Source organism: Oncorhynchus kisutch, linkage group LG14, assembly GCF_002021735.2.
Source record: "Oncorhynchus kisutch isolate 150728-3 linkage group LG14, Okis_V2, whole genome shotgun sequence".
In the NCBI taxonomy this organism is placed as follows: domain Eukaryota; kingdom Metazoa; phylum Chordata; class Actinopteri; order Salmoniformes; family Salmonidae; genus Oncorhynchus; species Oncorhynchus kisutch.
The window spans coordinates 20,792,928-20,818,526 of record NC_034187.2 but is presented as its reverse complement, the minus strand read 5'-3'; the positions used below and the strand labels follow the sequence as shown (position 1 = coordinate 20,818,526).

The following is a 25,599-nucleotide window of genomic DNA, read 5'->3' as shown; positions in this document are numbered from 1 at the left end:
TTCACTCACGCGATGAGTGACAGATGCAGTTCAAGATGTCCTGCAGTGGAGCAACGAGCATTCTTATCATGAAAGTGTGCTTTTGATATATATTTTACTCACCTCCCACACATTTATCGGGAAACTGTTCTGTGGCGCTGAGGGAAACACATTGGGACCACCTGCCTCACGTTCCTCAGTGGCACACTTGTGTGGTACAGCAGCGTTACTTTCGTGTTAGTAAAAAAATAGCGATTCTTTCTTCAGAGCACTGACGGAGTTGCTACGGAGAAACCTATGGACTCACCATCAGACAGCGCGCACCCAGCCTTTTACAAGAGGAGCAGATAAGGTAAACGTATTTTTATTTGATTTATCCTATCTTTATAATAATGCAAACACGTGCTTTATTTAGTCAACTATATATTCTAAACCTTGTCCATTGTCCCACAGACTCATTCTATGTATAAAAAAATAGCCTCTCTCTCTCTCTCTCTCTCTCTCTCTATATATATATATATATATATATATATATAAGCCTTGGTAGCTCTAATTGGTTTTTAAAACTAATGTTTCAAATGACCATCTTTGCAAATAATTACTAAATGCTGTGCTATTGCAATTATACAATAGGCCTTCCAGTGTTTGTCTGAGGGAAGTAGCCTGAATTGTGTATATTATAGAATACAATTTTAGCTTATTCTAATGCAACTATCTTATTAAACATCATGTAGGCTATACTGAAAAAAGAAAAAAACAGAATGCTGTGTTGTGGACAGTATTTAGCCAGAGTATATATATTGTGGACAGATTTCAGCTTGGAGACCAATGCGATAACAGGTGCAAGGTTTGGAAAGGTTTGTCTATATTGTTAAGTGGGTAATATCCATTTTTCTAGCTTTTAAAATATTACACTGTCCAAGTTGTCATTGTCCAATACCTCTGCAAGTGAGTATGGTGGAATAATTATTCTATGGGCGTTTAGGACAAGAAGTAGGAAGTCAAACGTAAGAGGACAAGTCAATGTGCCAATGCATTCTTTTTGTGGTCCCCCCAGTGACTTGAAGTTTTTCTAAATGGGCCAAGTAATGCCCTCAGGGTGCCAGTCTTCGTCTCCGGTGCATTGGTCTATGAATGATTGGTCTATGACTGAATAGGTTGACTGGCATTGAGCTATGAACTGGTTCGGATTTAGTCACTCACACACACACACACACACACACACACACAAACACAAACACACTTGCCTCAAGCAAGTGGCTCTTTGGAAAGCCGATTAGATACTGCTGAAATTAAACCGACATGAATTGGATCTCTATACTCATGGCTGACTCACAGCACAGGAGTGCTTTTCAGTTAGACATTACCTCCAAGGTCTGATTCCTGCTAATTGTGCTGTAATGATTGTGGTCTGCAGTCTTTATTGTCCCGAAAAGCTCCCCCCTGCCAGAATCCCCCCTCCCTTCGCATTAGTCCCCCCTTCAAGCAAGTCGCAGCAATGAAGAATTGAGTGTGTGCGCGTTCACGCGAAGGGGAGGAGAATTCTGGAAGGGGGAGCTTTTCGGCACAACACCGGCACTGGTGGAGAAAGTTAGGATATGTACCTGGGTGGTTCTTGCTTGTCTGGCAGGGAAACCTTTATTATAGATTTTGTAGCATTATTTGAGATTAAAATTTACATTTACCAACATGTTATCAGGAAAAATATTTGTTCTGTGAATTTTCTAAATACTTATTAAATTCCATGTCGGCTCTATGACTGGAAATGACATTGACCGGAGCAAAGGATCCCAATTTCAAACTCTCCAAATGGATATTAAGTGAAAAAGGATCTTATGTAGTTTCTTGCAATAGCCCTATCTGAATTCAAAGAATATTTATTCCAAAATGTGGTCAACTCCGTTAGATTTGTCTAGCATCCTCAATGAATAATACATGAGCAGGGTCAGCTATACCATAAACTCAGCAAAAAAAAGAAACGTCCCTTTTGCAGGACCCTGTCTTTCAAAGATAATTAGTAAAAATCCAAATAACTTCAAAGATCTTCATTGTGAAGTATTTAAACACTGTTTCTCATGCTTTTTCAATGAACCATAAACAATTAATGAACATGCACCTGTGGAACGTTCGTTAAGACACTAACAGCTTACAGACGGTAGGCAATTAAGGTCACAGTTATGAAAACTTAGGACACTAAAGAGGCCTTTCTACTGACTCTGAAAAACACCCAAAGAAAGATGCCCAGGGTCCCTGCTCATCTGCGTGAACGTGCCTTAGGCATGCTGCAAGGAGGCATGCGGACTGCAGATGTGGTCAGGGCAATACATTGCAATGTCCATACTGTGAGACACCTAAGACAGCTCTACAGGGAGACAGGACGGACAGCTGATCATCCTCGCAGTGGCAGACCATGTGTAACACCACCTGCACAGGATCGGTACATCCGAACATCACACCTGCGGTGCTGATACAGGATGGCAACAACAACTGCCGAGTTACACCAGGAACACACAATCCTTCCATCAGTGCTCAGACTTTCCTCAATAGGCTGAGAGAGACTAGACTGAAGGCTTGTAGGCCTGTTGTAGTAAGGCAGGTCCTCATCAGACATCACCGGCAACAACGTCGCCTATGGGCACAAAACCGTCGCTGGACCAGACAGGACCTGCAAAAAGTGTTCTTCACTGACGAGTCGCGGTTTTGTCTCACCTGGGGTGATGGTCGGATTTGCGTTTATCGTCGAAGGAATGAGCGTTACACCGAGGCCTGTACTCTGGAGCGGGATCGATTTGGAGGTGGAGGGTCCGTTATGGTCTGGGGCGGTGTGTCACAGCATCATCAGACTGAGCTTGTTGTCATTACAGGCAATCTCAATGCTATGCTTTACAGGGAAGACATCCTCCTCCCTCATGTGGTACCCTTCCTGTAGGCTCATCCTGACATGACCCTCCAGCATGACAATGCCACCAGCCATACTGCTCATTCTGTGCGTGATTTCCTGCAAGACAGGAATGTCAATGTTCTGCCATGGCCAGCGAAGAGCCCGGATCTCAATCCCATTGAGCACGCCCGGGACCTGTTGGATCAGAGGGTGAGGGCTAGGGCCATTCCCCCCAGAAATGTCTGGAAACTTGCAGGTGCCTCGGTGGAAGAGTGGGGTAACATCTCACAGCAAGAACTGGCAAATCTGGTGCAGTCCATGAGGAGGAGATGCACTCAAGCACTTAATGCAGCTGGTGGCCACATCAGATACTGACTGTTACTTTTGATTTTGCTCCCCCCCTTTGTTCAGGGACACATTATTCCATTTCTGTTAGTCACATGTCTGTGGAACTTGTTCAGTTTATGTCTCAGTTGTTGAATCTAGTTATGTTCATACAAATATTTACACATGTTGAGTTTGCTGAAAATAAACGCAGTTGACAGTGAGAGGACGTTTATTTTTTTGCTGAGTTTAGTGCAAAAAGACAACCCATGGTCTGTAAAGTTCTCTACTTTTGATAGACTTAAACAAATATTGGAATCTCCACTGCCACATTTAATTCGGTTTTAGAGTTATAAAGCAACTGAGGAAAAACAATCGCTACTTTGTATTCCATTTGAATAAAGACACGTTTTATTTGTCAACACTGTAAGACATCAACTGTCAGATTTTTGTCTAACATCAACTCATTAAGAGTGCTGATAGTTCTGATAATGTTTATAAGGGATTTTCATGTGAATACTTTTCCATATTTTACAAATGTTTGTATTCAACTTTCATTTTTAGAGGCAAAAATATGTCTGTTTTGAGTATCTTATCAACTCTGTCAGTGGATTGTCAACTCCTTCACTGATGGCTAACCCCTTTAAGATTATTATAATTTTTTTAGGGGGGGGGGGGGGGGGGTCAATATTCAGGAAAAATATTTGAAGTACTGTTCTGATGCTTAAACTATTGAAGTATTTGATGTGCTAGACCTAAGGTATAATGCTTGCTTTAAATGTTTTGTTTTCTAAATCTAGAAAAACATGTCCTGTAGCATTTAATAGTGCTATAAAACAAAAATACATTTTGGAGATTTGTATTACGTATTTAAATAATCTGTTAGAATTAAACAAACAAGGCCTTTAAACACTTGTTGGGCAATAATTGTAAAAATGAAATGCCTTTTCTGGTGTCTGACGGAGTTGAGAGAAATCCAGTTAGTTGCATTTTATGAAAAAAGTAAAGAATGAGGTTGTGGTGTTACATGGTGTAATAGCTGATACTTTAGTCTGTCAAAAATATATATTTCATATGTTAATTTTAAAGAAAATATTTGTGGGGGAAAATGTCAGATTGTCCAGTCTTTCAATAGTCTGACCTACACAGTTCTCTTTATGACCATAACATAAATTCAGCCACGTCCTGCAGAAAGGACAGGGGGTATTCTGTTATTGATCTAACATATTCATACTTGAAATCCTAATCCAATATCAATCAGTAGCTAATGTTCTTTATTGGACCATTAAACATTTTACATCAAAAAACAAACGTGTGTTTGTAATTGGATAATTGCAGTTAGTACCGCCCTTTTTCACTCTGCTTCAAAACATTTGATGCCTACTGAACACACCCCTTCCTACACTCATCAGTATCAGTTGTGATGGTTTATGGTTTTGTGTTGACTTATATCTCCATCTGCAGATGGGCCTATTCAGACATGTTATGAGAACAAATGTAAGAGCAGAGTAACTCTGATGGATATTTTCATTATGGAATATTATCACAAAGTAGGAAGGACCTGTGAGGGTAATGATGCATTTTAATATTTCATCACTACATTCTTGATTATCATAATGTTGATTTGAGATGAGAGCTCCTTGTTCTTCAGCAGCACATGTTACTACTCCAGGCATGAGTACAGTACACCTTGGGAACATGTATTTTGTGTTGCTTTAAAGTGCTTTGAGATTATGTAATGAGTAGTGCTATAAAAGTTTAATCAATTATTTTGCGTGTCCTGTTTCCATGGTCACCGTGCTGTCTTCCCTCTGTATTGACTGTCTTGTATTTCTGATATACAGCCTCAGTAGTTCCAGTTTAGGTTGCCATGGTTACATGCATAGGGCTGTTGGCAGGCTCACTGGTAGCAAGGCCTGGCCAATCGATACCTATGTAGGCCAGGCCAGCTAGTAGAGCGCAGACCTCACCTGGCTGTGTCTGCCTGTGTGATGATCCAGATCTAATTTCACATAGAACAGCAAAAGCTCTAGGGAAATCACATGAGCTAGTGTGTGGGATTCATCATGCCTGAACACAGCAATGCCCTGTATTTTAATCATGGTCACGAAATGAATTATTTTACAATGTTACTTGTGTAATTACAACGTTACTACACAGGTATAATTTAATTTGATTTCAATAGGCTTATCATTGAGGTTAATTATTTATTTTTTACAAAAGAGCATATGGCTGTGAAGTCATGACTGGGACGATGTTATCTTGATCTCTTCTCTGTCCTGCAGGCCTGTTGTGGAGGGCTAGGCTATGTCTGAATTCTCCACCCTTCTCTTGAAGTGTGCACTTGCATAGAATTTGTGTAAGAATTGGCAGGAGGCAGTTTCCTCCATTGCTAAATTAATGCATGAAAGTGTGCAAGTGCACACTTCAGATGGTTGGCAAATCAGGACATAACCCTAGTCAGAGAAAGTGGGGAAACTGTTCCCTGATCTCCTCAGTCCTCCCGATGTCCCTCACAGGAGCACAGGAAAATCACTCTAATTGGAGGTCTGGAGTTGTGGGGGGAACACAAAACACACACAGCAGAAAGAGAGATGCTATGGTGATCAACTCAAACTTTATTTGTCACATGCGTCAAGTGTAGACCTTACCGTGAAATGCTTACTTACAAGCCCTCAATGCAGTTCAAGAAGAGTTAAGAAAATATTTACCAAATAAACTAAATTAAAAAGTAACACTAACATGACAATATGACAATATGACCTACATGACAATTTGTACATGTAGGTAGGGGTGAAGTGACAATGCATAGATAATAAACAGCGAGTAGCAGCAGTGTACAAAACAAATGGAGGTGGGGTGTCAATGTAATTGTTTGTTGGCCATTTTATTTGTTGTTCAGCAGTCTTATAAGCCATAAGGGGTAGAAGCTGTTAAGGAGCCTTTGGGTCCTTGACTTGGCAAAAAGTCTATGACTTGGGTGACTGCAGTCTCTGATAATTTTATGGGCTTTCCTCTGACACCGCCTATTTTATAGGTCCTGGATGGCAGGAAGCTTGGCCCGAGTGATGTACTGGGCTGTACACACTACCCTCTCTAGAGCCTTAGTCAGATACAGAGCAGTTGCCATAGCAGGCGGCGATGCAACCGGTCAGGATGCTCTCGATGGTGCAGCTGTAGAACTTTTTGAAGATCTGGGGACCCATGCCAAATCTTTTCAGTCTCCTGAGGGGGAAAAGGTTTTGTTGTGCCCTCTTCACGACAGTCTTGGTGTGTTTGGACCATGATAGATAGTTGGTGATGTGGACACCAAGGAACTTGAAACTCTCAACCTGCTCCACTACAGCCCCGTTGATGTTAATGGGGGCGTGTTCGGGCCTGCCTTTACCTGTAGTCCATGATCAGCTACTTAGTCTTGCTCACATTGAGGGAGAGGTTGTTGTCCTGGCACCACACTGCCAGTTCTCTGACCTCCCTATAGGCCGTCTCATCGTTGTCGGGGATCAGGCCTACCACTGTTGTAGCAAACTTAATGGTGATGGTGTTGGGGTCATGTTTGGCCACTCAGTCGTGGGTGAACAGGGAGTACAGGAGGGGACTAAGTACACACCCGAGGGGCCCTAGTGTTGAGGATCAGCGTGGCAGATGTGTTGTTGCCTACACTTACCACCTGGGGGCGGCCCGTCAGGAAGTCCAGGATTCAGTTGCAGAGGGAGGTGTTTAGTCCCAGGGTCCTTAGCTTCGTGATGAGCCTCATGGGCACTATGGTGTTGAACACTGAGCTGTGGTCAATGAATAGCATTCTCACATAGGTGTTCCTTTTGTCCAGGTGGGAAAGGGCAGTGTGGAGTGCAGTAGAGATTGGGTCATCTGGGGATCTGTTGGGGCGGTATGCCATTTGATGCACATGAAGTAGTAACTTCACCCTGATTCCAAACACAAATAGATTTCCTGTCTGAATACTGCAGTGAGAGTAGTATGTGTCTACTGCCAATGTTTTTTTGCACACTTTTATAATAAAGTAAAGATGACACTTATGAGTAAAACTTGCCAATAGTTGCAACTGTAACATACTGGTATGTTATTTCAAGATGTGAGTGGCCATTGCTATTTCCAGTTGAGTTAAGATTGTCACAGTCTGCTGGTGAAGCCTTGTTCTTAGTCCATGTCTAAATATATCATTCTATCAGATTACTCTATCGTATGTATTTTCATTTCAGGACATTGACTTGATTTTTTTTTTCTCTTCCAGAGCTGAGTTGGAGACATGGCCTTTGTGTTGAGTCAACCTAACCATGGGTCTCACAGCCTGGTAGTGTGTGGGTGCTACTACTAACAGAAAGGAACATGGCATTTGGGCCATGTCTGGCATGACGATGAACATGTTTAAGGTTGAGTCGGACTACATTAACTGCACCATCAGCCATGAGATCCACCAATACCTGTTCTCTGGAGCCTACATCCTGGTCCTTCTGATCGGCGTGCCCACCAATGCCTTCTCCCTCTACCACGCCTGGCTGCAGCTGAGAGCCAAGAACGAGCTGGGGGTCTACCTGCTCAACCTGACCATGTCGGACCTCCTCTACCTGGCCTCGTTGCCTCTCTGGCTGCAGTACATCTTCCAGGGAGATGACTGGAGCCAAACGGAGTGGCTGTGCCAACTGTGTGGCTTCCTGCTCTATGAAAACATCTATATTAGTATAGGGTTCTTATGTTGTATCTCTATAGACCGTTACCTGGCCGTGGTGTACCCGTTCCACTTCACAGCATTCCGGAGCATGCGGGCAGCTACATTGGCCAGCGCGTTCATCTGGCTGAAAGAGATTGCCGTGGGCGTGGTCTTTTTTAGACACAAGGAACTAAGCACTGACCGCACCAACCAATCGGTTTGCTTTGAGCACTACCCCATGCAACCATGGGAGTATCCAATTAACTACTACCGTTTCTCCGTTGGTTTCCTGTTCCCCCTGGGCATCCTTTCCGTGTCGTATTTCAGAGTCCTACGGGCAGTCAGGAAGAGCACTGGCACTCAGAGCGCCCAGAAGACCCGCATCAAGAACCTGGTGACCAGCACCATTGTCATATTCCTGGTATGTTTCTCTCCGTACCACGTGTTCCTGCTGCTGCGTACAGTCTTTGAGAGGGACTGCCCCTTCATCATCAGTATCTTCAACTACTATCACTTCTCCCTGCTGCTCACCAGCTTCAACTGTGTGGCTGACCCGGCGCTGTACTGCTTCGTCAGTGAGAGCGCCCAGCAGGGGATCCAGCAGGCCCAGGAGGCCTGTACCCAGGCCCTCTGCTGCAGCTGCCACAGGGGACAGCATAGCCCTGTTACCGCCACCACCACGGGGACAGACTCCAACGAGGTGGCCACCTCCAACGAGAAGGGGACAACAACCATCACACCGCTGACACAGAACCAGATGATCTAGCAGTAATATAAATAATACATGGATTTTATAAAGTTCTTTGGAAAGACCTAAAGATGCTTGAATAGTAGTCTAGGAGCTGGAACCAGATTTGGATAAGAGGGATGGTGGAAAAGATACTGACAGTGGCATGGAACATTCTGCAATAAAATGTCATTTAAAAAAGTGTTATAGCAGTGCTACAAGAGTGTTTTAAGGTAATGTTTTTTGTTTTTAATTTTTACAATGCTTTCTTTTGAGATAGTTTTGAACTCAAAACTAACTCTATATAGGCTAGCAAATGTCTTCCTGTAACATTTTGTTTCTATCTCTCATCACATTATTTAATATTAATTCTCAGGGTTTCAAATCCCAGACGGTGATTTCAGGAGTGACTGACTTCATACCTATCAGCACAGATCAGACATATCAACACGTGACCTAATATATCTCTATCGTAGGTCCTCTACGATTCTTGGGTTAGATTCTTGCTGCTCAATATCTGTGAATCGCTCCCATTTCAGGGGTATGTAAAGGATTCCTCAACTTAGCTCAGACTCATAAATGACACTGTGTGTAGAGCATAAACAAAAATACATACAAACAGTGAGCTCCAAATGTATTGGGGCAGTGACAATTTCTATAATTCAGCACTTTGGATTTTATGTCATACCCCACCAAAAATGATAACCTCCCCAGTTTATTTTTATTTATTTTATTTCACCTTTATTTAACCAGGTAGGCTAGTTGAGAACAAGTTCTCAATTGCAACTGCGACCTGGATAAAGCGTAGCAATTCGACACATACAACAACACAGAGTTATACATGGAATAAACAAAACATACAGTCAATAATACAGTAGAACAAAAGAAAACAAAAAGTCTATATACAGTGAGTGCAAATGAGGTAAGATAAGGAAATAAATAGGCCATGGTGGCGAAGTAATTACAATATAGCAATTAAACACTGGAATGGTAGATCGGAAGAAGATGAATGTGCAGGTAGAGATACTGGGGTGCAAAGGAGAAAAATAAATAAATACCAGTATGAGGATGAGGTAGGTAGGTAGATAGATGGGCTGTTTACAGATAGGCTAAGTACAGGTGCAGTGATCTGTAAACTGCTCTGACAGCTGGTGCTTAAAGCTAGTGAGAGAGATGTGAGTCTCCAGCTTCAGAGATTTTTGCAATTCGTTCCAGTCATGGGCAGCAGAGAACTGGAAGGAAAGATGACCAAAGGAGGAATTGGCTTTGGGGGTGACCAGTGAGATATACCTGCTGAAGCGCTTGCTACGAGTGGGTGCTGCTATGGTGACCAGTGAGCTGAGATAAGGCGGGGCTTTACCTAGCAGAGACTTGTAGATAACCTGTAGCCAGTGGGTTTGGCGACGAGTATGAAGCGAGGGCCAACCAACGAGAGCGTACAGGTCGCAATGGTGGGTAGTGTATGAGGATTTGGTGACAAAACGGATGGCACTGTGATAGACTGCATCCAGTTTGTTGAGTAGAGTGTTGGAGGCTATTTTATAGATGACATCACCGAAGTCGAGGATCGGTAGGATGGTCAGTTTTACGAGGGTATGTTTGGCAGCATGAGTGAAGGATGCCTTGTATATATAGGAAGCCGATTCTAGATTTAATTTTGGATTGGAGATGCTTAATGTGAGTCTGGAAGGAGAGTTTACAGTCTAACCAGACACCCAGGTATTTGTAGTTGTCCACGTATTCTAAGTCAGAGCCGTCCAGAGTAGTGATGCAGCGACCGGTTGAAAAGCATGCCTTTAAGAGCAGTTGGAGGCCACGGAAGGAGAGTTGTATGGCATTGAAGTTCGTCTGGAGATTAGTTAACAGTGTCCAAGGAGGGGCCAGAAGTATACAGAATGGTGTCGTCTGCGTAGAGGTGGATCAGAGAATCACCAGCAGCAAGAGCAACATCATTGATGTATACAGAAAAGAGAGTCGGCCCGAGAATTGAACCCTGTGGCACACCCATAGAGACGGTCAGAGGGCCAGACAACAGGCCCTCCGATTTGACACACTGAACTCTATCAGAGAAGTAGTTGGTAAACCAGACGAGGCAATCATTTGAGAAACCAAGGCTGCCAATAAGAATGTTGTGATTAACAGAGTCGAAAGCCTTGGCCAGGTCGATGAATACGGCTGCACAGTAATGTCTCTTATCGATGGTGGTTATGATGTCGTTTAGAACATTGAGCGTGGCTCAGGTGCACCCATGACCAGCTCTGAAACCAGATTGCATAGCGGAGAAGGTATGGTGGGATTCGAAATGGTCAGTGATCTGTTTGTTAACTTGGCTTTCGAAGACCTTAAAAAGACAGGGTAGGATGGATATAGGTATATAACAGTCTGGGTCTAGAGTGTCACCCCCTTTGAAGAGGGGGATGACCGCGGCAGCTTTCCAATCTTTGGGAATCTCAGACGTTCCGAAAGAGCGGTTGAACAAGCTAGCAATAGGGGTGGCAACAATTTTGGCAGATACTTTTAGAAAGAGAGGGTCCAGATTGTCTAGCCCGGCTGATTTGTAGGGGTCCAGATTTTTGCAGCTCTTTCAGAACATCGGCTATCTGGATTTGGGTAAAGGAGAAATGGTGGGGGCTTTGGCGGGTTGCTGTGGAGGGTGCCACGCAGTTGACCGGGGTAGGGGTAGCCATGTGGAAAGCATGGCCAGCCGTAGCGAAATGCTTATTGAAATTCTCAATTATAGTGGATTTATCGGTGGTGACAGTGTTTCCTAGCCTCAGAGCAGTGGGCAGCTGGGAGGAGGTGCTCTTATTCTCCATGGACTTTACAGTGTCCCAGAACTTTTTTGAGTTAGTACTACAGGATGCAAATTTCTGTTTGAAAAAGCTAGCCTTAGCTTTTCTAACTGCCTGTGTATATTGGTTCCTAACTTCCCTGAAAAGTTGCATATCACGGGGGCTATTCGATGCTAATGCAGAACGCCACAGGAAGTTTTTGTGCTGGTCAAGGGCAGACAGGTCTGGCGTGAATCAAGGACTATATCTATTCCTAGTTATTGTAATGGTGAGAGGTTAGCATGTCGTGGGGGTATATTTATGCCTCTAACTTTCTCTCTATTCATTATTCATTCAGGTTTATCTGTAATCATGGTTGCATCCACATTAATGTTAAGTGTTAAGAATCCTATTCTATTCTTACAATAAAAGGGACTCCAAAAGGACAGATTATTCACCATTCATTTCTATTGGGCACAAAATAATCTGAAACACATTCAAAACAAACAGCAAATGCATCAAATAAGTTTATACAGTTACAATCTTAACCTAGTAAAGATGTGCTATGAATATTGGACCAAATACATCACTTTTTACTACTTTATTACAGATATGAGTGAATTTGTCGTCTGAAATGTGGCTACTATGTATAAAAGGTGCTGTAATTTCTAAACAGTTCACCTGAAAAAAATTGAAGAAAATGCCTTCAAATTAAAGCTGACAGTCTGCTCTTTAACCTTCAGTCATTGTATCCTCTCAAATCCAAAGTCCTGGAGTACAGAGCCAGAACAACAAACAAATGTGTCACTGTCCCAATACTTGTGGAGCGGAGCTCACATAAATGCATACATTGGTTAAGCGTTTTGAATGTTATGTTGTTTTTATGCATCTCTGAGTGATGTTCTATTGAGTATCTGAACTATTGCCGTTCAAGCAGGCAGAAATACCGCCGGTATGAAAAGTTATGCATCATTTAAAAGTTCTATATCTTGAAAACTTGATTTCTGACAGGCACAATAATGACTATCAACAGTGGACCAATTAAACAAATACCAAAAGATAGATTTTAAGTGGATTATTCCAGCGGAGTCCAGCTCAGTAGTACCCCAGAGGTCCTGACTTACTTGACTTCTTTGTGGAGCATAGGTCGATCACAATGTTCTCCACCGCATTCTCTTTCCCAGGGGCCTTCCCTGCCTCTATTAAGGATGTCTTAGTTGGAACAGCCCCATGACGCTCCCATCCCCATGTCTTCCCAGTCTGTGTCCTGGCCACACAGCCTGAGTATTTCCAGGTTAAACGACCCACAGGAGGACCAGCACAGCTGACCTCTCACCTTTCACACTGCACAGATTTTCTGCTGCATTTTTCCCCTCCTTACATTGGTATTTTTACTTTCTTAAGTACCAGATCTTCCCAAAGCAGAAGGACATAGGAAAAGAGGCTTTTCAATGGTGAAGGAGGCAGTTGTATATCTCCTAAGGATAGACTGGTTGTTCTCAGGATGATGATGAATTGGAACATGTAAGGCAAACATCAGAGCTCATAAATCATGGGTGAATAACTTCATACAGTAGGAGACTGTGTAACAATAGTGTTGACTCATATGTCGCTATCAGCCCAGGGTCTCTAATGTTATCAAATACTGTATGTATATGTATGCATGTCACTTTAACCACACAAGAACATATATATCTGAGTAATGTTCAAAGTCTATTTTTGTAGATATGTCTTAACCAATTCATGGGTTTAATGTTCTCTTCTCCTGTTGAATTCTTGCTATTTGAAAGATTTGCTTTGTGGCCATGTGGCCTTGCTTGACATTAGCAGTGACACACTGTATTCAGTGATGCAGGAAATGCATTCTTGTTGCGTAGGATAGTTGCTGTTACATGACTTTTATTCTACTTCTGCTGAAGTTATGAACCCTTGCTGTTTTTCTTTTCATTTGGTCTCATTGGAAATGTTCTCAGCACATCTCTCATATTTACAACATCAATATTAAAATGCTGCCATAATGTGTCAGGATTCTTCTGTAGAGTTAAGGTGTCTTCCTCTGGGATTGTGTTCTCTTGAAGAGAGGGATTTCCTGTATTTGTTTCTCCAAGATTTGATGCATTCATTTGCATCTGATTTAGATTGCTCATCTGATATGTCTTAGGCATAAAACAAATTGTCTTGTGTGTTCTCATTTTTCACACTTTTGCCACCGTGTAGGAGTTTGAGGCAGATGCAACTACAGCCATTCCTCTATCACGTCGACCATCTCTCTCACCTGTGAAGGAGTTGTCCCAGAAACACCCAGTTGGTTAACTTTGCCTTGGCAGTTGGATTAGGTTCCAAATAGAACTACACACTCAAACACAACTAATGCATCAAACTCCAAACACACTTGAAGCAGAACCGTGCATACACACACACACGGCTCAGTGGGACTAGAGTTGAATTGACACTAATTGTCAGCGTCCTGTTTTTGTTGGGCTGAACCAGAGCTCCACAGATAACAGTTCAGTTCTGCATTTTAACATTTATTTTATCAAGTAAGCAACTCATTAATTCCATCATTGAGTAATGCTAAACATTCTCAGGTGTAACCAGTCGCTAGCAAAGAAAAAGCCTTGGTTTGTTTATTAACCTAGCAACAGAAGCCTCCTTGGACGACACTAACTTTACTTTGGCTGAACCTAGAAGGAAAGGGCTTCATTTGGAAAGGTCAAACCTAATATCATTGCTTTCTATTATATCCATGTTAGATAAGAAAACCATAGATAAACAAACTGTGTGACATAAGGACTAGAAGCAAGAGTAGGAGCATAATGTTGGATTTAATTATTTGGCTGGAGAATTCAATATGTCTTCAGTCTTTGCAGGGTTGCCTGAAACCATACCATGTGTTTGTCAAACAGTGTTGACGGTAAGATGTGTGTGTGAAAGGTTGTTTTAGACAGATCTGTGAGTGACATTGGCTGCGGAGGGAGGAAGTAAGGGAGAGAGGGAGAGAGAAGGTGGGATATTTAGGGAGGGTGGCCCCTAGCATGGCACACGCTGGCACTGATAGTAGATGAAATCATGTTTCAGTGGAATCTCTGCGTCTAATCAGATAACAGCACTTTGATTACTTTTCAAATTAGTATTGCATAATTTAACAGTTTATGTAGTGTATTAAAATAATCACAAGTGACTATGATTTTGAATACAAATGTCATTAACACCATTAATATTAGTAAGACAGTGTGTGTTGAGTAACTTTAAACAATATCTCTGAATAATTACAGATGGTTTTTAGAACACAGGTTTCAGTGGTACTCTGCTCTTAGCAAGTGTTTTGCTCACCAACTCATAGCTAAGGAAGACAAAAAGTTACCAAGCCAGTATTTCTGGTGTATAAAACACACAGACCCCTCTGACTTTTATATGGAAGCTGGAGACGAAGTGTTAGTAGAATAGCACAGTTGGCAGTGTGCCACAAAGGCAGTCAACTGTCCCTGAGAGCAGTCTGCCTTCGGATCTGTGTGTGCGTGACTGATTCTCTATTTGGTTATATTCATTTGGTCCTACTAATCAACACAAGATGATTTTACTAACAAAAAAAACAACACAAGATATTTGAGAGGTTGGGAATTGTGGTATTTGAGGTCTATATCACAAAAAAACTGTTGTATATAGTTCTAATCTAGTGCCTTGTTTATAATAGAATTAAGATCACAAAGCTATAAAATCAACTTGGTTTATGGCGTTGTCTGATATCAGGCTTTAGCTTGTAATATTATAGTAACATAATATATGCAACGTAGCAGACACTTTTATCCAAAGCAACTTAGTCATGCATACATACATTTTATGAATGGGTGGGCCCGGGAATCGAACCCCCTACCCTGGCAGTACAAGCGCCATACTCTACCGACTGAGCTACAAAAGGATAAAGGTTTTTAATTTATGAAGTTCTAAACGTTCGGGAGCAATTAAATATACAGCTGCAGGCAATTCACAACTCCTCCAACTCCACACCTCATTTCTCGGTTTGATCCAAACATGACAGCATCAAACTCAAGCCTTTAGGAAGGTTGCCATGTACTGTAATATTGTGATCAGGTTCCATGCAATCAGATGATTAATGATGTGAGATAGTGTAGGGTTTTGCAGTGTAGTAGCTTTTGGCTCGGGTGGTGCTTCCACCTGGTCACTGACCAAGGACCATCTCCAATCGTTGGGGGAGGTGGTGTGGTGGATAGGGAGGAGGAGGGGATGCGAATGACAGCAACGGCATGCTATTTTCACTACTCTGCGTGGGTTGGTGGTGTGTTCACTACCTTGCATAGGTGGTAGTTTGTAAGGTGTAGTTTCACTTTCTCTGTGAGGTGCGGTCCCTGAGCTTTCTGATGAGGTCAGAGTGTGTGGGGTGAAAGGTCAGGCCGTCCACCTCCATGCCCAGGGTTCCTGTCTTTCCGCTGCGGACACCATGTTGTACCAGGATAGACAGCATCTCCTCCTCCTATGGCATGGCAAACAGAGACCGATGACACAGGTTAAAATATAGCAGAAAGTTTCTCAAACTGGTCCTCTGGACCCCCATCAAGTCCACATATATGTTTAATTGCAACACTACCACGACTGATGTAACTATAAATAATGACTGGGGATCTGGAGGAAACACTGACCTACAGTGCATTTGGAATGTATTCAGAGCCCTTGACTTTTCTCACATATTGTTACGTTTTTTTTTTATATCTCAATCTGGGCAACCAAGTGGCGCAGTGGTCTAAAGCACTGCATCTCAGTGCTAGAGGCGTCACTACAGACACCCTGGTTCCGTGATTGGGAGTCCCATAGGGCGGTGCACAATTGGCCCAGCATTTGCCGGTGTAGGCCGTCATTATAAATATGAAATTGTTCTTAACTGACTTGCCTAGTTAAATAAAGGTTGAATAAATAAAAAAATTGACACACAATACCCCAATGACAAGGCAAAAACAGGTTATAGACATTTTTGCAAATGTATTTAAAATAAACTGCTAAAACATTTACATAGGTATTCAGACCCTTTACTCAGTACTTTGTTGAAGCACCTTTTGGCAGCGATTACAGCCTCGAGTATTCTTTGGTATGACACTACAAGCTTGGTACACCTGTATTTGGGGAGTTTCTCCCATTCTTCTCTGCAGATTCTCTCTAGCTCTGTCAGGTTGGATGGGGAACGTCACTGCACAGCTATTTTCAGGTCTCTCCAGAGATGTTTGATCGGGTTCATGTCCGGTTCTGGCTGGGCCACTCAAGGACATTCAGAGACTTGTCCCGAAGCCATTCCTGCTTTGTCTTGGCTGTGTGCTTAGGGTCGTTGTCCTAAAGTTGTAAGGTGAACCTTTGCCCCAGTCTGAGGTCCTGAGAGCAAGATTTCATCAAAGATCTCTCTGTACTTTGCTCCGTTAATCTTTCCCTTGATCCTAGTCTCCCAGTCCCTGCCACTGAAATACATTCCCACAGCATGATGCTGCCACCACACGCTTCACCGTAGGGATAGTATTGGCCAGGTGATGAGTGGTGCCTGGTTTCTTCCAGATGTGACGCTTGGCATTCAGGCCAAGGAGTTCAATCTTGGTTTCATCAGACCAGAGAATCTTGAGCTCTACAGACAATTCCTTTGGTTTTTGTTTTTTGCTCTGACATGCACTGTCAACTATGGGACCTTATATAGATAGGTGTGTTCCTTTCCACATGTGCAATCATCAAATCAAATCAAATTTATTTATATAGCCCTTCGTACATCAGCTGATATCTCAAAGTGCTGTACAGAAACCCAGCCTAAAACCCCAAACAGCAAGCAATGCAGGTGTAGAAGCACGGTGGCTAGGAAAAACTCCCTAGAAAGGCCAATACCTAGGAAGAAACCTAGAGAGGAACCAGGCTATGAGGGGTGGCCAGTCCTCTTCTGGCTGTGCCGGGTGGAGATTATAACAGAACATGGCCAAGATGTTCAAATGTTCATAAATGACCAGCATGGTCGAATAATAATAAGGCAGAACAGTTGAAACTGGAGCAGCAGCACAGTCAGGTGGAAGTTGAAACTGGAGCAGCAGCATGGCCAGGTGGACTGGGGACAGCAAGGAGTCATCATGTCAGGCAATCAATTGAATTTACCACAGATAGACTACAATCAACTTGTAGAAACATCTCAAGGATGATCAATGGAAACAGAATGCACCTGAGCTCAATTTAGTCTTATAGCAAAGGGTCTGAATACTTACGTAAATAACGTGTGTTTTTTACAAAATTTTATACATTTGCAAAACCAATCTAAAAACCTGTTTTCACTTTGTCATTATTGGGTATTGTGTGTAGATTGATGAGATGTTTTATTTAACCAATGTTAGAATTAGACTGTAATGTAACAAAATGTGGGAAAAGTCAAGGGGTCTGAATTACAGTGCTCGTCTCACTGCAACCTGCTCATGCACTGTTTAACCATCACTTCGATGCTTCCCAAGTACTGTAATACAGATACTGTACTGTAAAGAATATTATGAGATGGCTTAAATGCTAGTTGTGAGTTAGTTGAGTTAAACATCTGTGTCAAGTGCTGTATAAATCTCACAACACTGGGCATCTGTTCCTAAACCTATTGAAAATAAGCAGTGTTTTAAATTAAAAGGTTGGCTTGCAAAAGTTTATGCTTTATCTATGGCTAGGGGCCAGCACAGATTGCCAAATTTGGCTATAGATAGGGCATATACTTTTGCAAGCCAACCATTTAATTTAAAACACTGCTTATTTTCAATAGGTTTAGGAACAGATGCCCAGCGTTGTGAGATGTATACAGATGTATAGGTTAATGACACATTGGCTTTGCTGGGGTTCTGAAGTGGTCTGGGAGTTCACCACGCATACATAAATGGCCAGAATGTGGCGGCCCGGCCTTTTTCTAGGGACTCTATCTGCACCTCACTATAATGATCTCACTGTGACAGTGGAGGGCCTCTGCTCTGACCCCATGCCTACGATCTGCATGTAATGAAGCATAGATATACCTAGAGACATATAGACATAGAATTAGTTTGGCCTAGAGCCGGGCCTGGACATTCCTACCTTGACTACATCCCTGGCCCAGTTCAACTCATGTGGTGTAAACATTTTTGTGCAGACAAACTCAACATTATCATTTGTATCACAACCGTAACATTGCCCTTATGTTGTTGTCAAATGTATTGTTCTTAAGTTGTACAGTGTGATCTAGGAACTACCGTACCTTGGCTACAGAGGGCAGGCTAGCAGCCCAGGCCTGGTGCTGGTCCTGGGTAGGTGGGTGAGGCTGGCCCAGGCCTTTGTGGAGGTACCGCTGGTGGATGGGACAGAGACTGAGGATGTATAGAGCACAGGCCATGCCGTAGCCTCCCCAGTTAGACACTCCTACAACCCAGAGACAGGTAGAGACGAAGAACAGGATGAGATTCAAAACAGTTTTACAACTTCAATTTTTCTCAGTCTCCCTCATACACCCTCTTAATGATGCTGTCTCATGATCTAATGAGATTTTTTAAATGATAAACACAAATGGTTATACACTGGGCGCAGATGTCAGTTCAACGTCTAGTTTTTCATTTACATTTGGTGAAATCAACAAAAAATTTCATGTCATTGGATTATCGTTAAAAGTTGGGTGAAAAAAATACTAAATGCCCTTACGTTGTTGACTTTCTACAAATCCAAGCAGTTTTTCACATTGATTCAACACCACATTTATTTAACCCTTATTTTACCAGGTAAGTTGATTGAGAACACGTTCTCATTTATAGCAACAAACTGGGGAATAGTTACAGGGGAGAGGAGAGGGATGAATGAGCCAATTGTAAGCTGGGGATGATTAGGTGGCCATGAAGGTCAGATTAGGAATTTAGCCAGGACACCGGGGTTAACAACCCTATTCTTACAATAAGTACCATGGGATCTTTATTGACCAGAGTCAGGACACCCGTTTAACATCGCATCCTAAAGACGGCACCCTACACAGGGCAATGTCCCCAATCACTGTCATGAGGCATTAGCACATTTTTTTTGACCGTCCAACACAACTTCCAGCAGCATCTGGTCTCCCATCCAGGGACTGACCAGGACCAACCCTGCTTAGCTTCAGAAGGGTGGTATTCTGCTGGCACGGATGTTGAAACAATGTTGATTCAATCAGTTTTTGCCCAGTGGGTTGTCTCTCGTCTGCGAGTGTAAACTTCTCAACATAATAAGTATTTAAGTTTAAGTGTTGTGTGTGTAAAGTATTCATTGGAAATCTTACTCACCGAATGCTGTGTGAATACTCTATTGTTGTGTGTGTGTGTGTGTGTTGTCTGAGGTGAGCCGGACACTTTTTCTTCTCCTCTGGTCAGCTGAAGCAAGAAACTACTGCTCTGACCTCTGATTCATGGTGAGAGGATGTTGAGGTGAGAGCGTCTGACTGTTTCAGTGTGTGTGTGTGTATTCAGAGGTGAACCGGACAGTTTCTCTTCTCCTCTGGTCAGCTGACGCAAGAAACTACTTCTGCTCTGACCTCTGATTCATGGTGAGAGGATGTTGGTGAGAGCGTGTCTGACTGTTTCAGTGAGCATGTCTGTGGTGGTGACACTGTCCTGCAGTAGCACACAGCCTGACTATATGGAATGCAGTTCATAATACACAACCCTTGATCAAACCTGAGACAACCATCCTTCTGCCTGCAGTTATATACCTTGGCCTGCAGAAGGCACTAGAGAATGAGCTCCAATCTGCTCATTGTAAATCTAAACGCAGTATCTAATAATATAATCAGGGTAGGAGAGTAACAAATTACATTTAGAAAGTAACATACCCAACCCTTTATATAATATAGTAAATAATCCTGTAAGGATGGTCGCTAAAGGCGATTTGAAACGTAAATAAATAAAGTCTAAATGAATACATAATTAATTCCCAACCTGCAGTGATGGCAAAGTCAGCAGCCACGTCACAGGCTATCAGGCTCCCATTGGGCATGTGTTCTCTCACTGCCTCCTTCACCTTGCCCATGCCCAGCTCGTTCCCGCCATCTCCTATCCCTATTTACACACACACACACACACACACACACACACACACACACACACACACACACACACACACACACACACACACACACACACACACACACACGTCTGTATTGAGACATGCATATTATTCTACAGATCTGTGTGCATAGCGGGTGGACCTTTCAGTAGCCTACCTGAATACCAAACTCCATAGTATCTGTACCAACCTGTGGTGCTGATGCCAGGGATGGTGCTGGCTGTGGTGAATAGATCATCTATAGGGTCCACCAGGTGTTTGATGTTCACTCCTCTCATATTGTAGTAGTTCCCATCAGATGCTCTGCCACTGCGCTCTATTGCCACCAAGTGGTCAAACCTGAGCATAACAGACAAAATACTAAATTGACCCACGTGAATAGGATGGAGTGAAAGGTGTGCGTGTTGAAAGCTGAGGTCATCACCTGGGCTTTTTATGGTCTCCGTTATGACACAGGAAGTACAGTGCTGAGTCTGGGCTGTTGCCTTGGTAACTGAGCAGTGGTACGGCTGTCTTTATCACACCTAGAAACACAAACAGGTTAGAGGGCAGCCAAACATATGGAGCTAAACTGACAGAATTCTGTATAGAGTCAGGGCTAGGGCACACGTACACATATGCCAAATCATGTACCTTTCTTTACTGCATCCTCCATAATCCTCTGATTCATCTCCAGGGCACGGTGATCTGTCACTATAGCAACCTCCTTCTGGAGGGCCTGGAGGGTGGCTGCTATGGCGATGGCTCCGGGGGGCCCGTCTGTCTCCTCAGGGGGGTTGTGTGTGTAGTGGGTGGGGAACCCCGTAGTGATGAGCACAGATGAGGAGTGGGAGAGGGACAGGCAAGACCTCAGCAACTCATCCTGGACAAACAATGCACGGATACCTCTCTCCCCTGGGTCCTCGCCAATGATCTTCTCCAGGTCTCGTATGCTCTGGACTACAGCCTTGGACGCCACACTGAAGTGCAAAGGCTGCTGGGAGATGGAGAAAGTCAGAGGGCATTGGTCAGGCTCAGGGGTGGATGTGGACGCAAAGACGGATGAGTCCTGTCGATCAGTGACGAACATGCAGCCTGGAGAGTGGGTGAATGCCAGTGGGGGCTCTGAGGAGGAAGAAGAATACTTTGTCAATGGGAAACCAACACCATATGTGTCTTGTTAGCCAGTTGTGCAGTAAGAAATATTACAACCAGACAGCCACTCACTGCAACTCTGGACAGCCTCCACACCAGTGGCCCCACAGGCCCAGAACGCAGGTACATCTCCTGGGCCAAGGGCCACCGGGTCCCCATACTCCGGCCTGGATAAGTCCTGGATCCCCAGCACAGCTGTGATGAGATGTTGTAGACTCAGACAGGATGTAAATTGCTAGAAAAGGCCTTTTGGTTTTCTACAAACAAAGGACTCATCTGTAGTTGTGTACCTGGGTCCCCGATGTGGATGGGTCCTCCATGGGCCAGAGGGGTCAGGTGAGTGATCTGGACCACAAGGTCCAGCTTCTCCTCAGGTACCGGTCTCATAGTCACCACCATAGGGCACTGGAACTGACCCACTCCTCTACACTGGAGAGATGTCTGCAGAGGGGACAGTGTATTAAAAAACAGGCCTAAATGATGTGCTTTACTCATTGTGTATATTGTATGTCTTGTCTCTTGAACTATGCATATGTTTGTTTCCAAATCAGAAATATGGTAATTACGAGCCTGTGAAAAAGAATGTCCTTCTTGGTGGAAAATCACTATATTCTGTTCTGTTGGCACAGTGACTCGCTCCAGATTTCTACCTGGCAGAAACCCTCCTTCCCAGTCTCACCCTGAACATGCTGACATTACAGTTCTGCTCCACATTTCGGACAGGGACCCCGGCCTTCCGCAGTGTCCTCTCAAAGCTGAAGCTACAGCCCAGGTAGAAGCTGACCATGTCCTGGAGCTGACCGCTGTAGGACATCAGGCTGGACACTCTGGATACCAGCAGGCCATCCTTAAACACACAGTACTGGGGACAGTCCACTCTGGAAAAGTAGATGTATAGAAATGCTTTTGATTTTGTACTACTGATTGTTTTTGTTCTATCATTGTAAAGCAACTTTGGGTCCTTGACAGACAGACACAGAGAGACAGACAGGCAAACAGACAGACAGATGCAGCAAGAGAGCTAGGAATAGACTGGAGAAGCTGTTTGAATGCTATTTACTGTTGATCAAACAGAACTCTCATTGTCTAGTGAATAGGAAGTGGAAACTCAGTGGAAAATACTCTGGCACAGTTCCCTTTCCTGAGAACATGGACTAGAGCCTACATTCACACAACGCAGCCTGTTTTTATTGAAAGTCTCTGCACACACAGACAACAACACTAGCTTTACTGCAGTGTGAAAGGTTGGAAAACAATGGGGGAAGATGAATGGGTAAATGTCTCAGTTATAAAATGTGTCCTAAACGCAGGGTCATGTCCTGGAAATAATTACATGAATACAAGACAGAGATTATCCTCAAGCGTTAAATCTACATGGCCACTCAGAGTAGACTTTGCCCGGCCTGAACTGCTATATTCTGAACAGACATCTTCTTTGCACATAAAATAACCTCACATGGGTAGTCAAGGGATTGCTTCAAGACATAAAAATGACCATCAAAGTCACAACTCTCTAGAGTTAGCATCACATGAATGCCTCCCTAGATTCAGGAATACCCCCCATAATAACATTAAATATAACCAATTCAAGATAGTGCAGTCTCTGTAGGCTTATTGTGTGATGTGTTTGTTGGTACCATGTATTATGTAGTGTCCATGTTATTTGGTTGCATTTGTATTGTAATGGTTGTCGGATTTTGTGTTAGGGGTGTTTCAGTCAGTACCTGATGTCTGCGTCTGCAGCGAGAGGTGGACAGCCCCACTCCCCAGGCTGACTTCTGTACAGCAGGGGCAGGGGGCTGGGGTTGGCATGGCAGAATGCCTCAAAGTCATCTGCTAGGCTCTTATGGAGGATCACCACATTAGCCTGCTGGTAGCCTGTCAATCAGATGTTGATGATGAAAAGGAATATTGAGTCAGATTGTACACTGAATTGTAATGCATTGTTTGATTCAGATGTGTGCCACTCTATAAAGCCTGGGGGAGAGAAAGTGAGGAAGTTAAATATTTGAGCTTGTTCAGTGCATGAGGTTGCATTCAATAATTAACCATTACATCAAAGATTTTAACTGACAGTAGTCACACAAAATGTACTGCACTGTAGGTCTATAGAACAATATGTTACTTTCTTATCCTTTGTTGCCATCCTGAATGCCCTAAATGTAAACGTCACTCTGACGATACAGCTGGTTAATTTTTCAAGCAGTATTGTTGTGATATTTAAGCAATAAGGCACAAGGGTGTGTGGTATGGCCAATATACCACGGCTAAGGGCTGTTCTTAAATGTGCCTGGATACAGCCCTTAGCCGTGGTATATTAGCCATATACCACAAACTCCCGATATGCCTAATTTCTATTATAAACTGGTTACCAACGTACTTAGAGAAGTAAAAATAAATGTTTTGTCATACCCGTGGTATACTGTCTGATATACCACGGCTGTCAGCCAATCTGCATTCAGGGCTCGAACCACCCAGTTTAAAATATGCTATATGCCATACCTACCTGCAGCAAGTCCAGAAGTGTTCTCTATGCCATGGCTTTTCTTACGGATCAGAGCCCTTAGCGCACTAGAGCTCATAACAGACTGACACTTAGACATCTCTACTGACCTGGCTCAGCTACTGTTGCCTCTCACCTCACTGCTGTCTACTAGAGGGTGCGCTATATTGGTTATTTTGTCAATGGGTGTCAGATGTAGGCTAATCTCATTGACCAAACGCCTCCTCCAAATGCTTAGCCTTAGAATGGACGAGGTTTGATATCAGGCTACTGTAGTGACACTGGCCAGACAGATTTATATACTGAGTCAATGTGAGACTTCAAGTCTGGCAAGCGAGAGATACTACTGTAGCTGGAATTAGGTAATGGGTTACATATTCACATACAGCTAGGTGATGGAATCAACTTCCTAAACTAATGATTGACCTGGGTCCTCAAAATAGAAAACTGACATTTGCTGAAAAGATACATGTCTATTGTCTGTTTTCTATTGATTGGATTTGATCGATTCTGGTGATCAACATATTCAACTCGATGAAAGTAGAAGTGGTGTTACTTGGATATCTTACCTGAGCACGGTCTAGTGGTGGTGGCCTTTACACACACTAGTCTTTGCACTGGATACCGTTGAATTGAGTTGGTGAGTGACCTTATACCTTGCCACGCCTGAAACATGCTCAAACCTGAAATGAGAGGTAGGCAAAAAGCACACAGGCCTATTCAAAATGCATCTAAAATACTTTCTTTGGGGGTAATCGATCAATTCAAAACTGTGACATCCGAGTGGCTAGCTAATGCTATTCAAATTTGGCTGAAAAGTGTTGTAATAATTATACAAAGAGGTTTGAGTTTATTATGTAAGTGTAAAGTGGGAGGCATGCGTCCTCTTTAACATGATACATGTATAACCTATGCATACCATAAATGTATGTTTACGAATAATGGTAGCACATGATAAGAAAACATATATAAGCTTCTTGTCGATTTTTCACTGTTCATGGTGAAAGGAAGTGGAAAGCGCAAAGCAAACTATTTCTGATATAAACCGCTCTGAATGCGTGGTATTAATGTTTTTAGTAGTAGCTAATGAATATTCCCATAAGCGAATTTGGAAGAACAAAATAATACTCTTGCAAATGGCAATACTTCCGCTCAGTCCGTGCACTTGGTTTCCACTAGATAGCACAGCCACAAAGTCAAAATCGTAAAGATTCCTAAAAAACTAAACAAAACATTTGGTATTAATTTAAGGTTATGGTAAGGCATAAGGTTAGCAGTGTCGTTAGGTTTAAAATCAAATTTTAAGAAGAGAAAGTGTAGAAATAGGCGGGGTATATGGCTGTGACTGGTAAATAGTGACGACTACTGACCTTGGGTGTTTTCATGTTTGATTTTTCTTCTCGCGAGAATCTAGGCAATACTGGATCCGAAATCTCACGGTGTACCCAATTCCATAACAAAACTGAAGAGTGAGTAATTGATCTGTAATTTTCATTTGAAAGCAAGTTTAAGAAGCGGTAGATCAGTTCAATGTGCGTCTTTTATATG

The 25,599-nt window shown here is 43.0% G+C and overlaps 2 protein-coding genes across 6 annotated transcripts; one reads left to right on the top strand and one right to left on the bottom strand.

Annotated features, from left to right (window-relative positions):
• The first annotated feature begins 49 nt into the window (after window positions 1-49).
• gpr68 (G protein-coupled receptor 68) lies at window positions 50-9,368 on the top strand. The gene is made up of 2 exons (XM_020501768.2): window positions 50-331; window positions 7,437-9,368. Exon 2 carries the CDS (start codon window positions 7,546-7,548, stop codon window positions 8,617-8,619), a length of 1,074 nt encoding a protein of 357 aa, XP_020357357.1. The 5' UTR covers window positions 50-331; window positions 7,437-7,545; the 3' UTR covers window positions 8,620-9,368.
• Window positions 9,369-13,866: 4,498 nt separating this feature from the next.
• Window positions 13,867-25,474, bottom strand: dglucy (D-glutamate cyclase). Of its 5 annotated transcripts, none has more exons than XM_031788005.1 (12): window positions 25,422-25,474; window positions 24,621-24,734; window positions 23,273-23,426; window positions 22,228-22,426; window positions 21,839-21,989; window positions 21,621-21,743; window positions 21,048-21,518; window positions 20,839-20,938; window positions 20,605-20,753; window positions 20,288-20,407; window positions 18,592-18,752; window positions 14,158-15,843 (listed from the first exon to the last, which is right to left on the bottom strand). In XM_031788005.1, exons 2-12 carry the CDS (start codon window positions 24,724-24,726, stop codon window positions 15,694-15,696), a joined length of 1,884 nt encoding a protein of 627 aa, XP_031643865.1. In that variant the 5' UTR covers window positions 24,727-24,734; window positions 25,422-25,474; the 3' UTR covers window positions 14,158-15,693. The 5 variants fall into 5 exon arrangements, with proteins under 5 accessions (XP_031643864.1, XP_031643865.1, XP_020356990.1 ...); XM_020501401.2 differs by lacking the exon at window positions 25,422-25,474 and adding an exon at window positions 25,180-25,403; XM_020501399.2 differs by lacking the exon at window positions 25,422-25,474 and adding an exon at window positions 25,198-25,346.
• Window positions 25,475-25,599: the final 125 nt, after the last annotated feature.

What these genes read in the sequence shown, in the direction of transcription:
- gpr68 (XM_020501768.2), top strand. Translation starts at nt 7,546, where the DNA reads ATGTCTGGCATGACGATGAACATGTTTAAGGTTGAGTCGGACTACATT.
- dglucy (XM_031788005.1), bottom strand. Translation starts at nt 24,726, where the DNA reads ATGTTTCAGGCGTGGCAAGGTATAAGGTCACTCACCAACTCAATTCAA. An exon ending in GTAATGTCAGCATGTTCAGG is followed by an intron (nt 21,990 to 22,227) that starts GTGAGACTGGGA and finishes TCCCCTCTGCAG; the next exon opens with ACATCTCTCCAGTGTAGAGG. An exon ending in GGAGGATGCAGTAAAGAAAG is followed by an intron (nt 20,939 to 21,047) that starts GTACATGATTTG and finishes TTGTGTTTCTAG; the next exon opens with GTGTGATAAAGACAGCCGTA.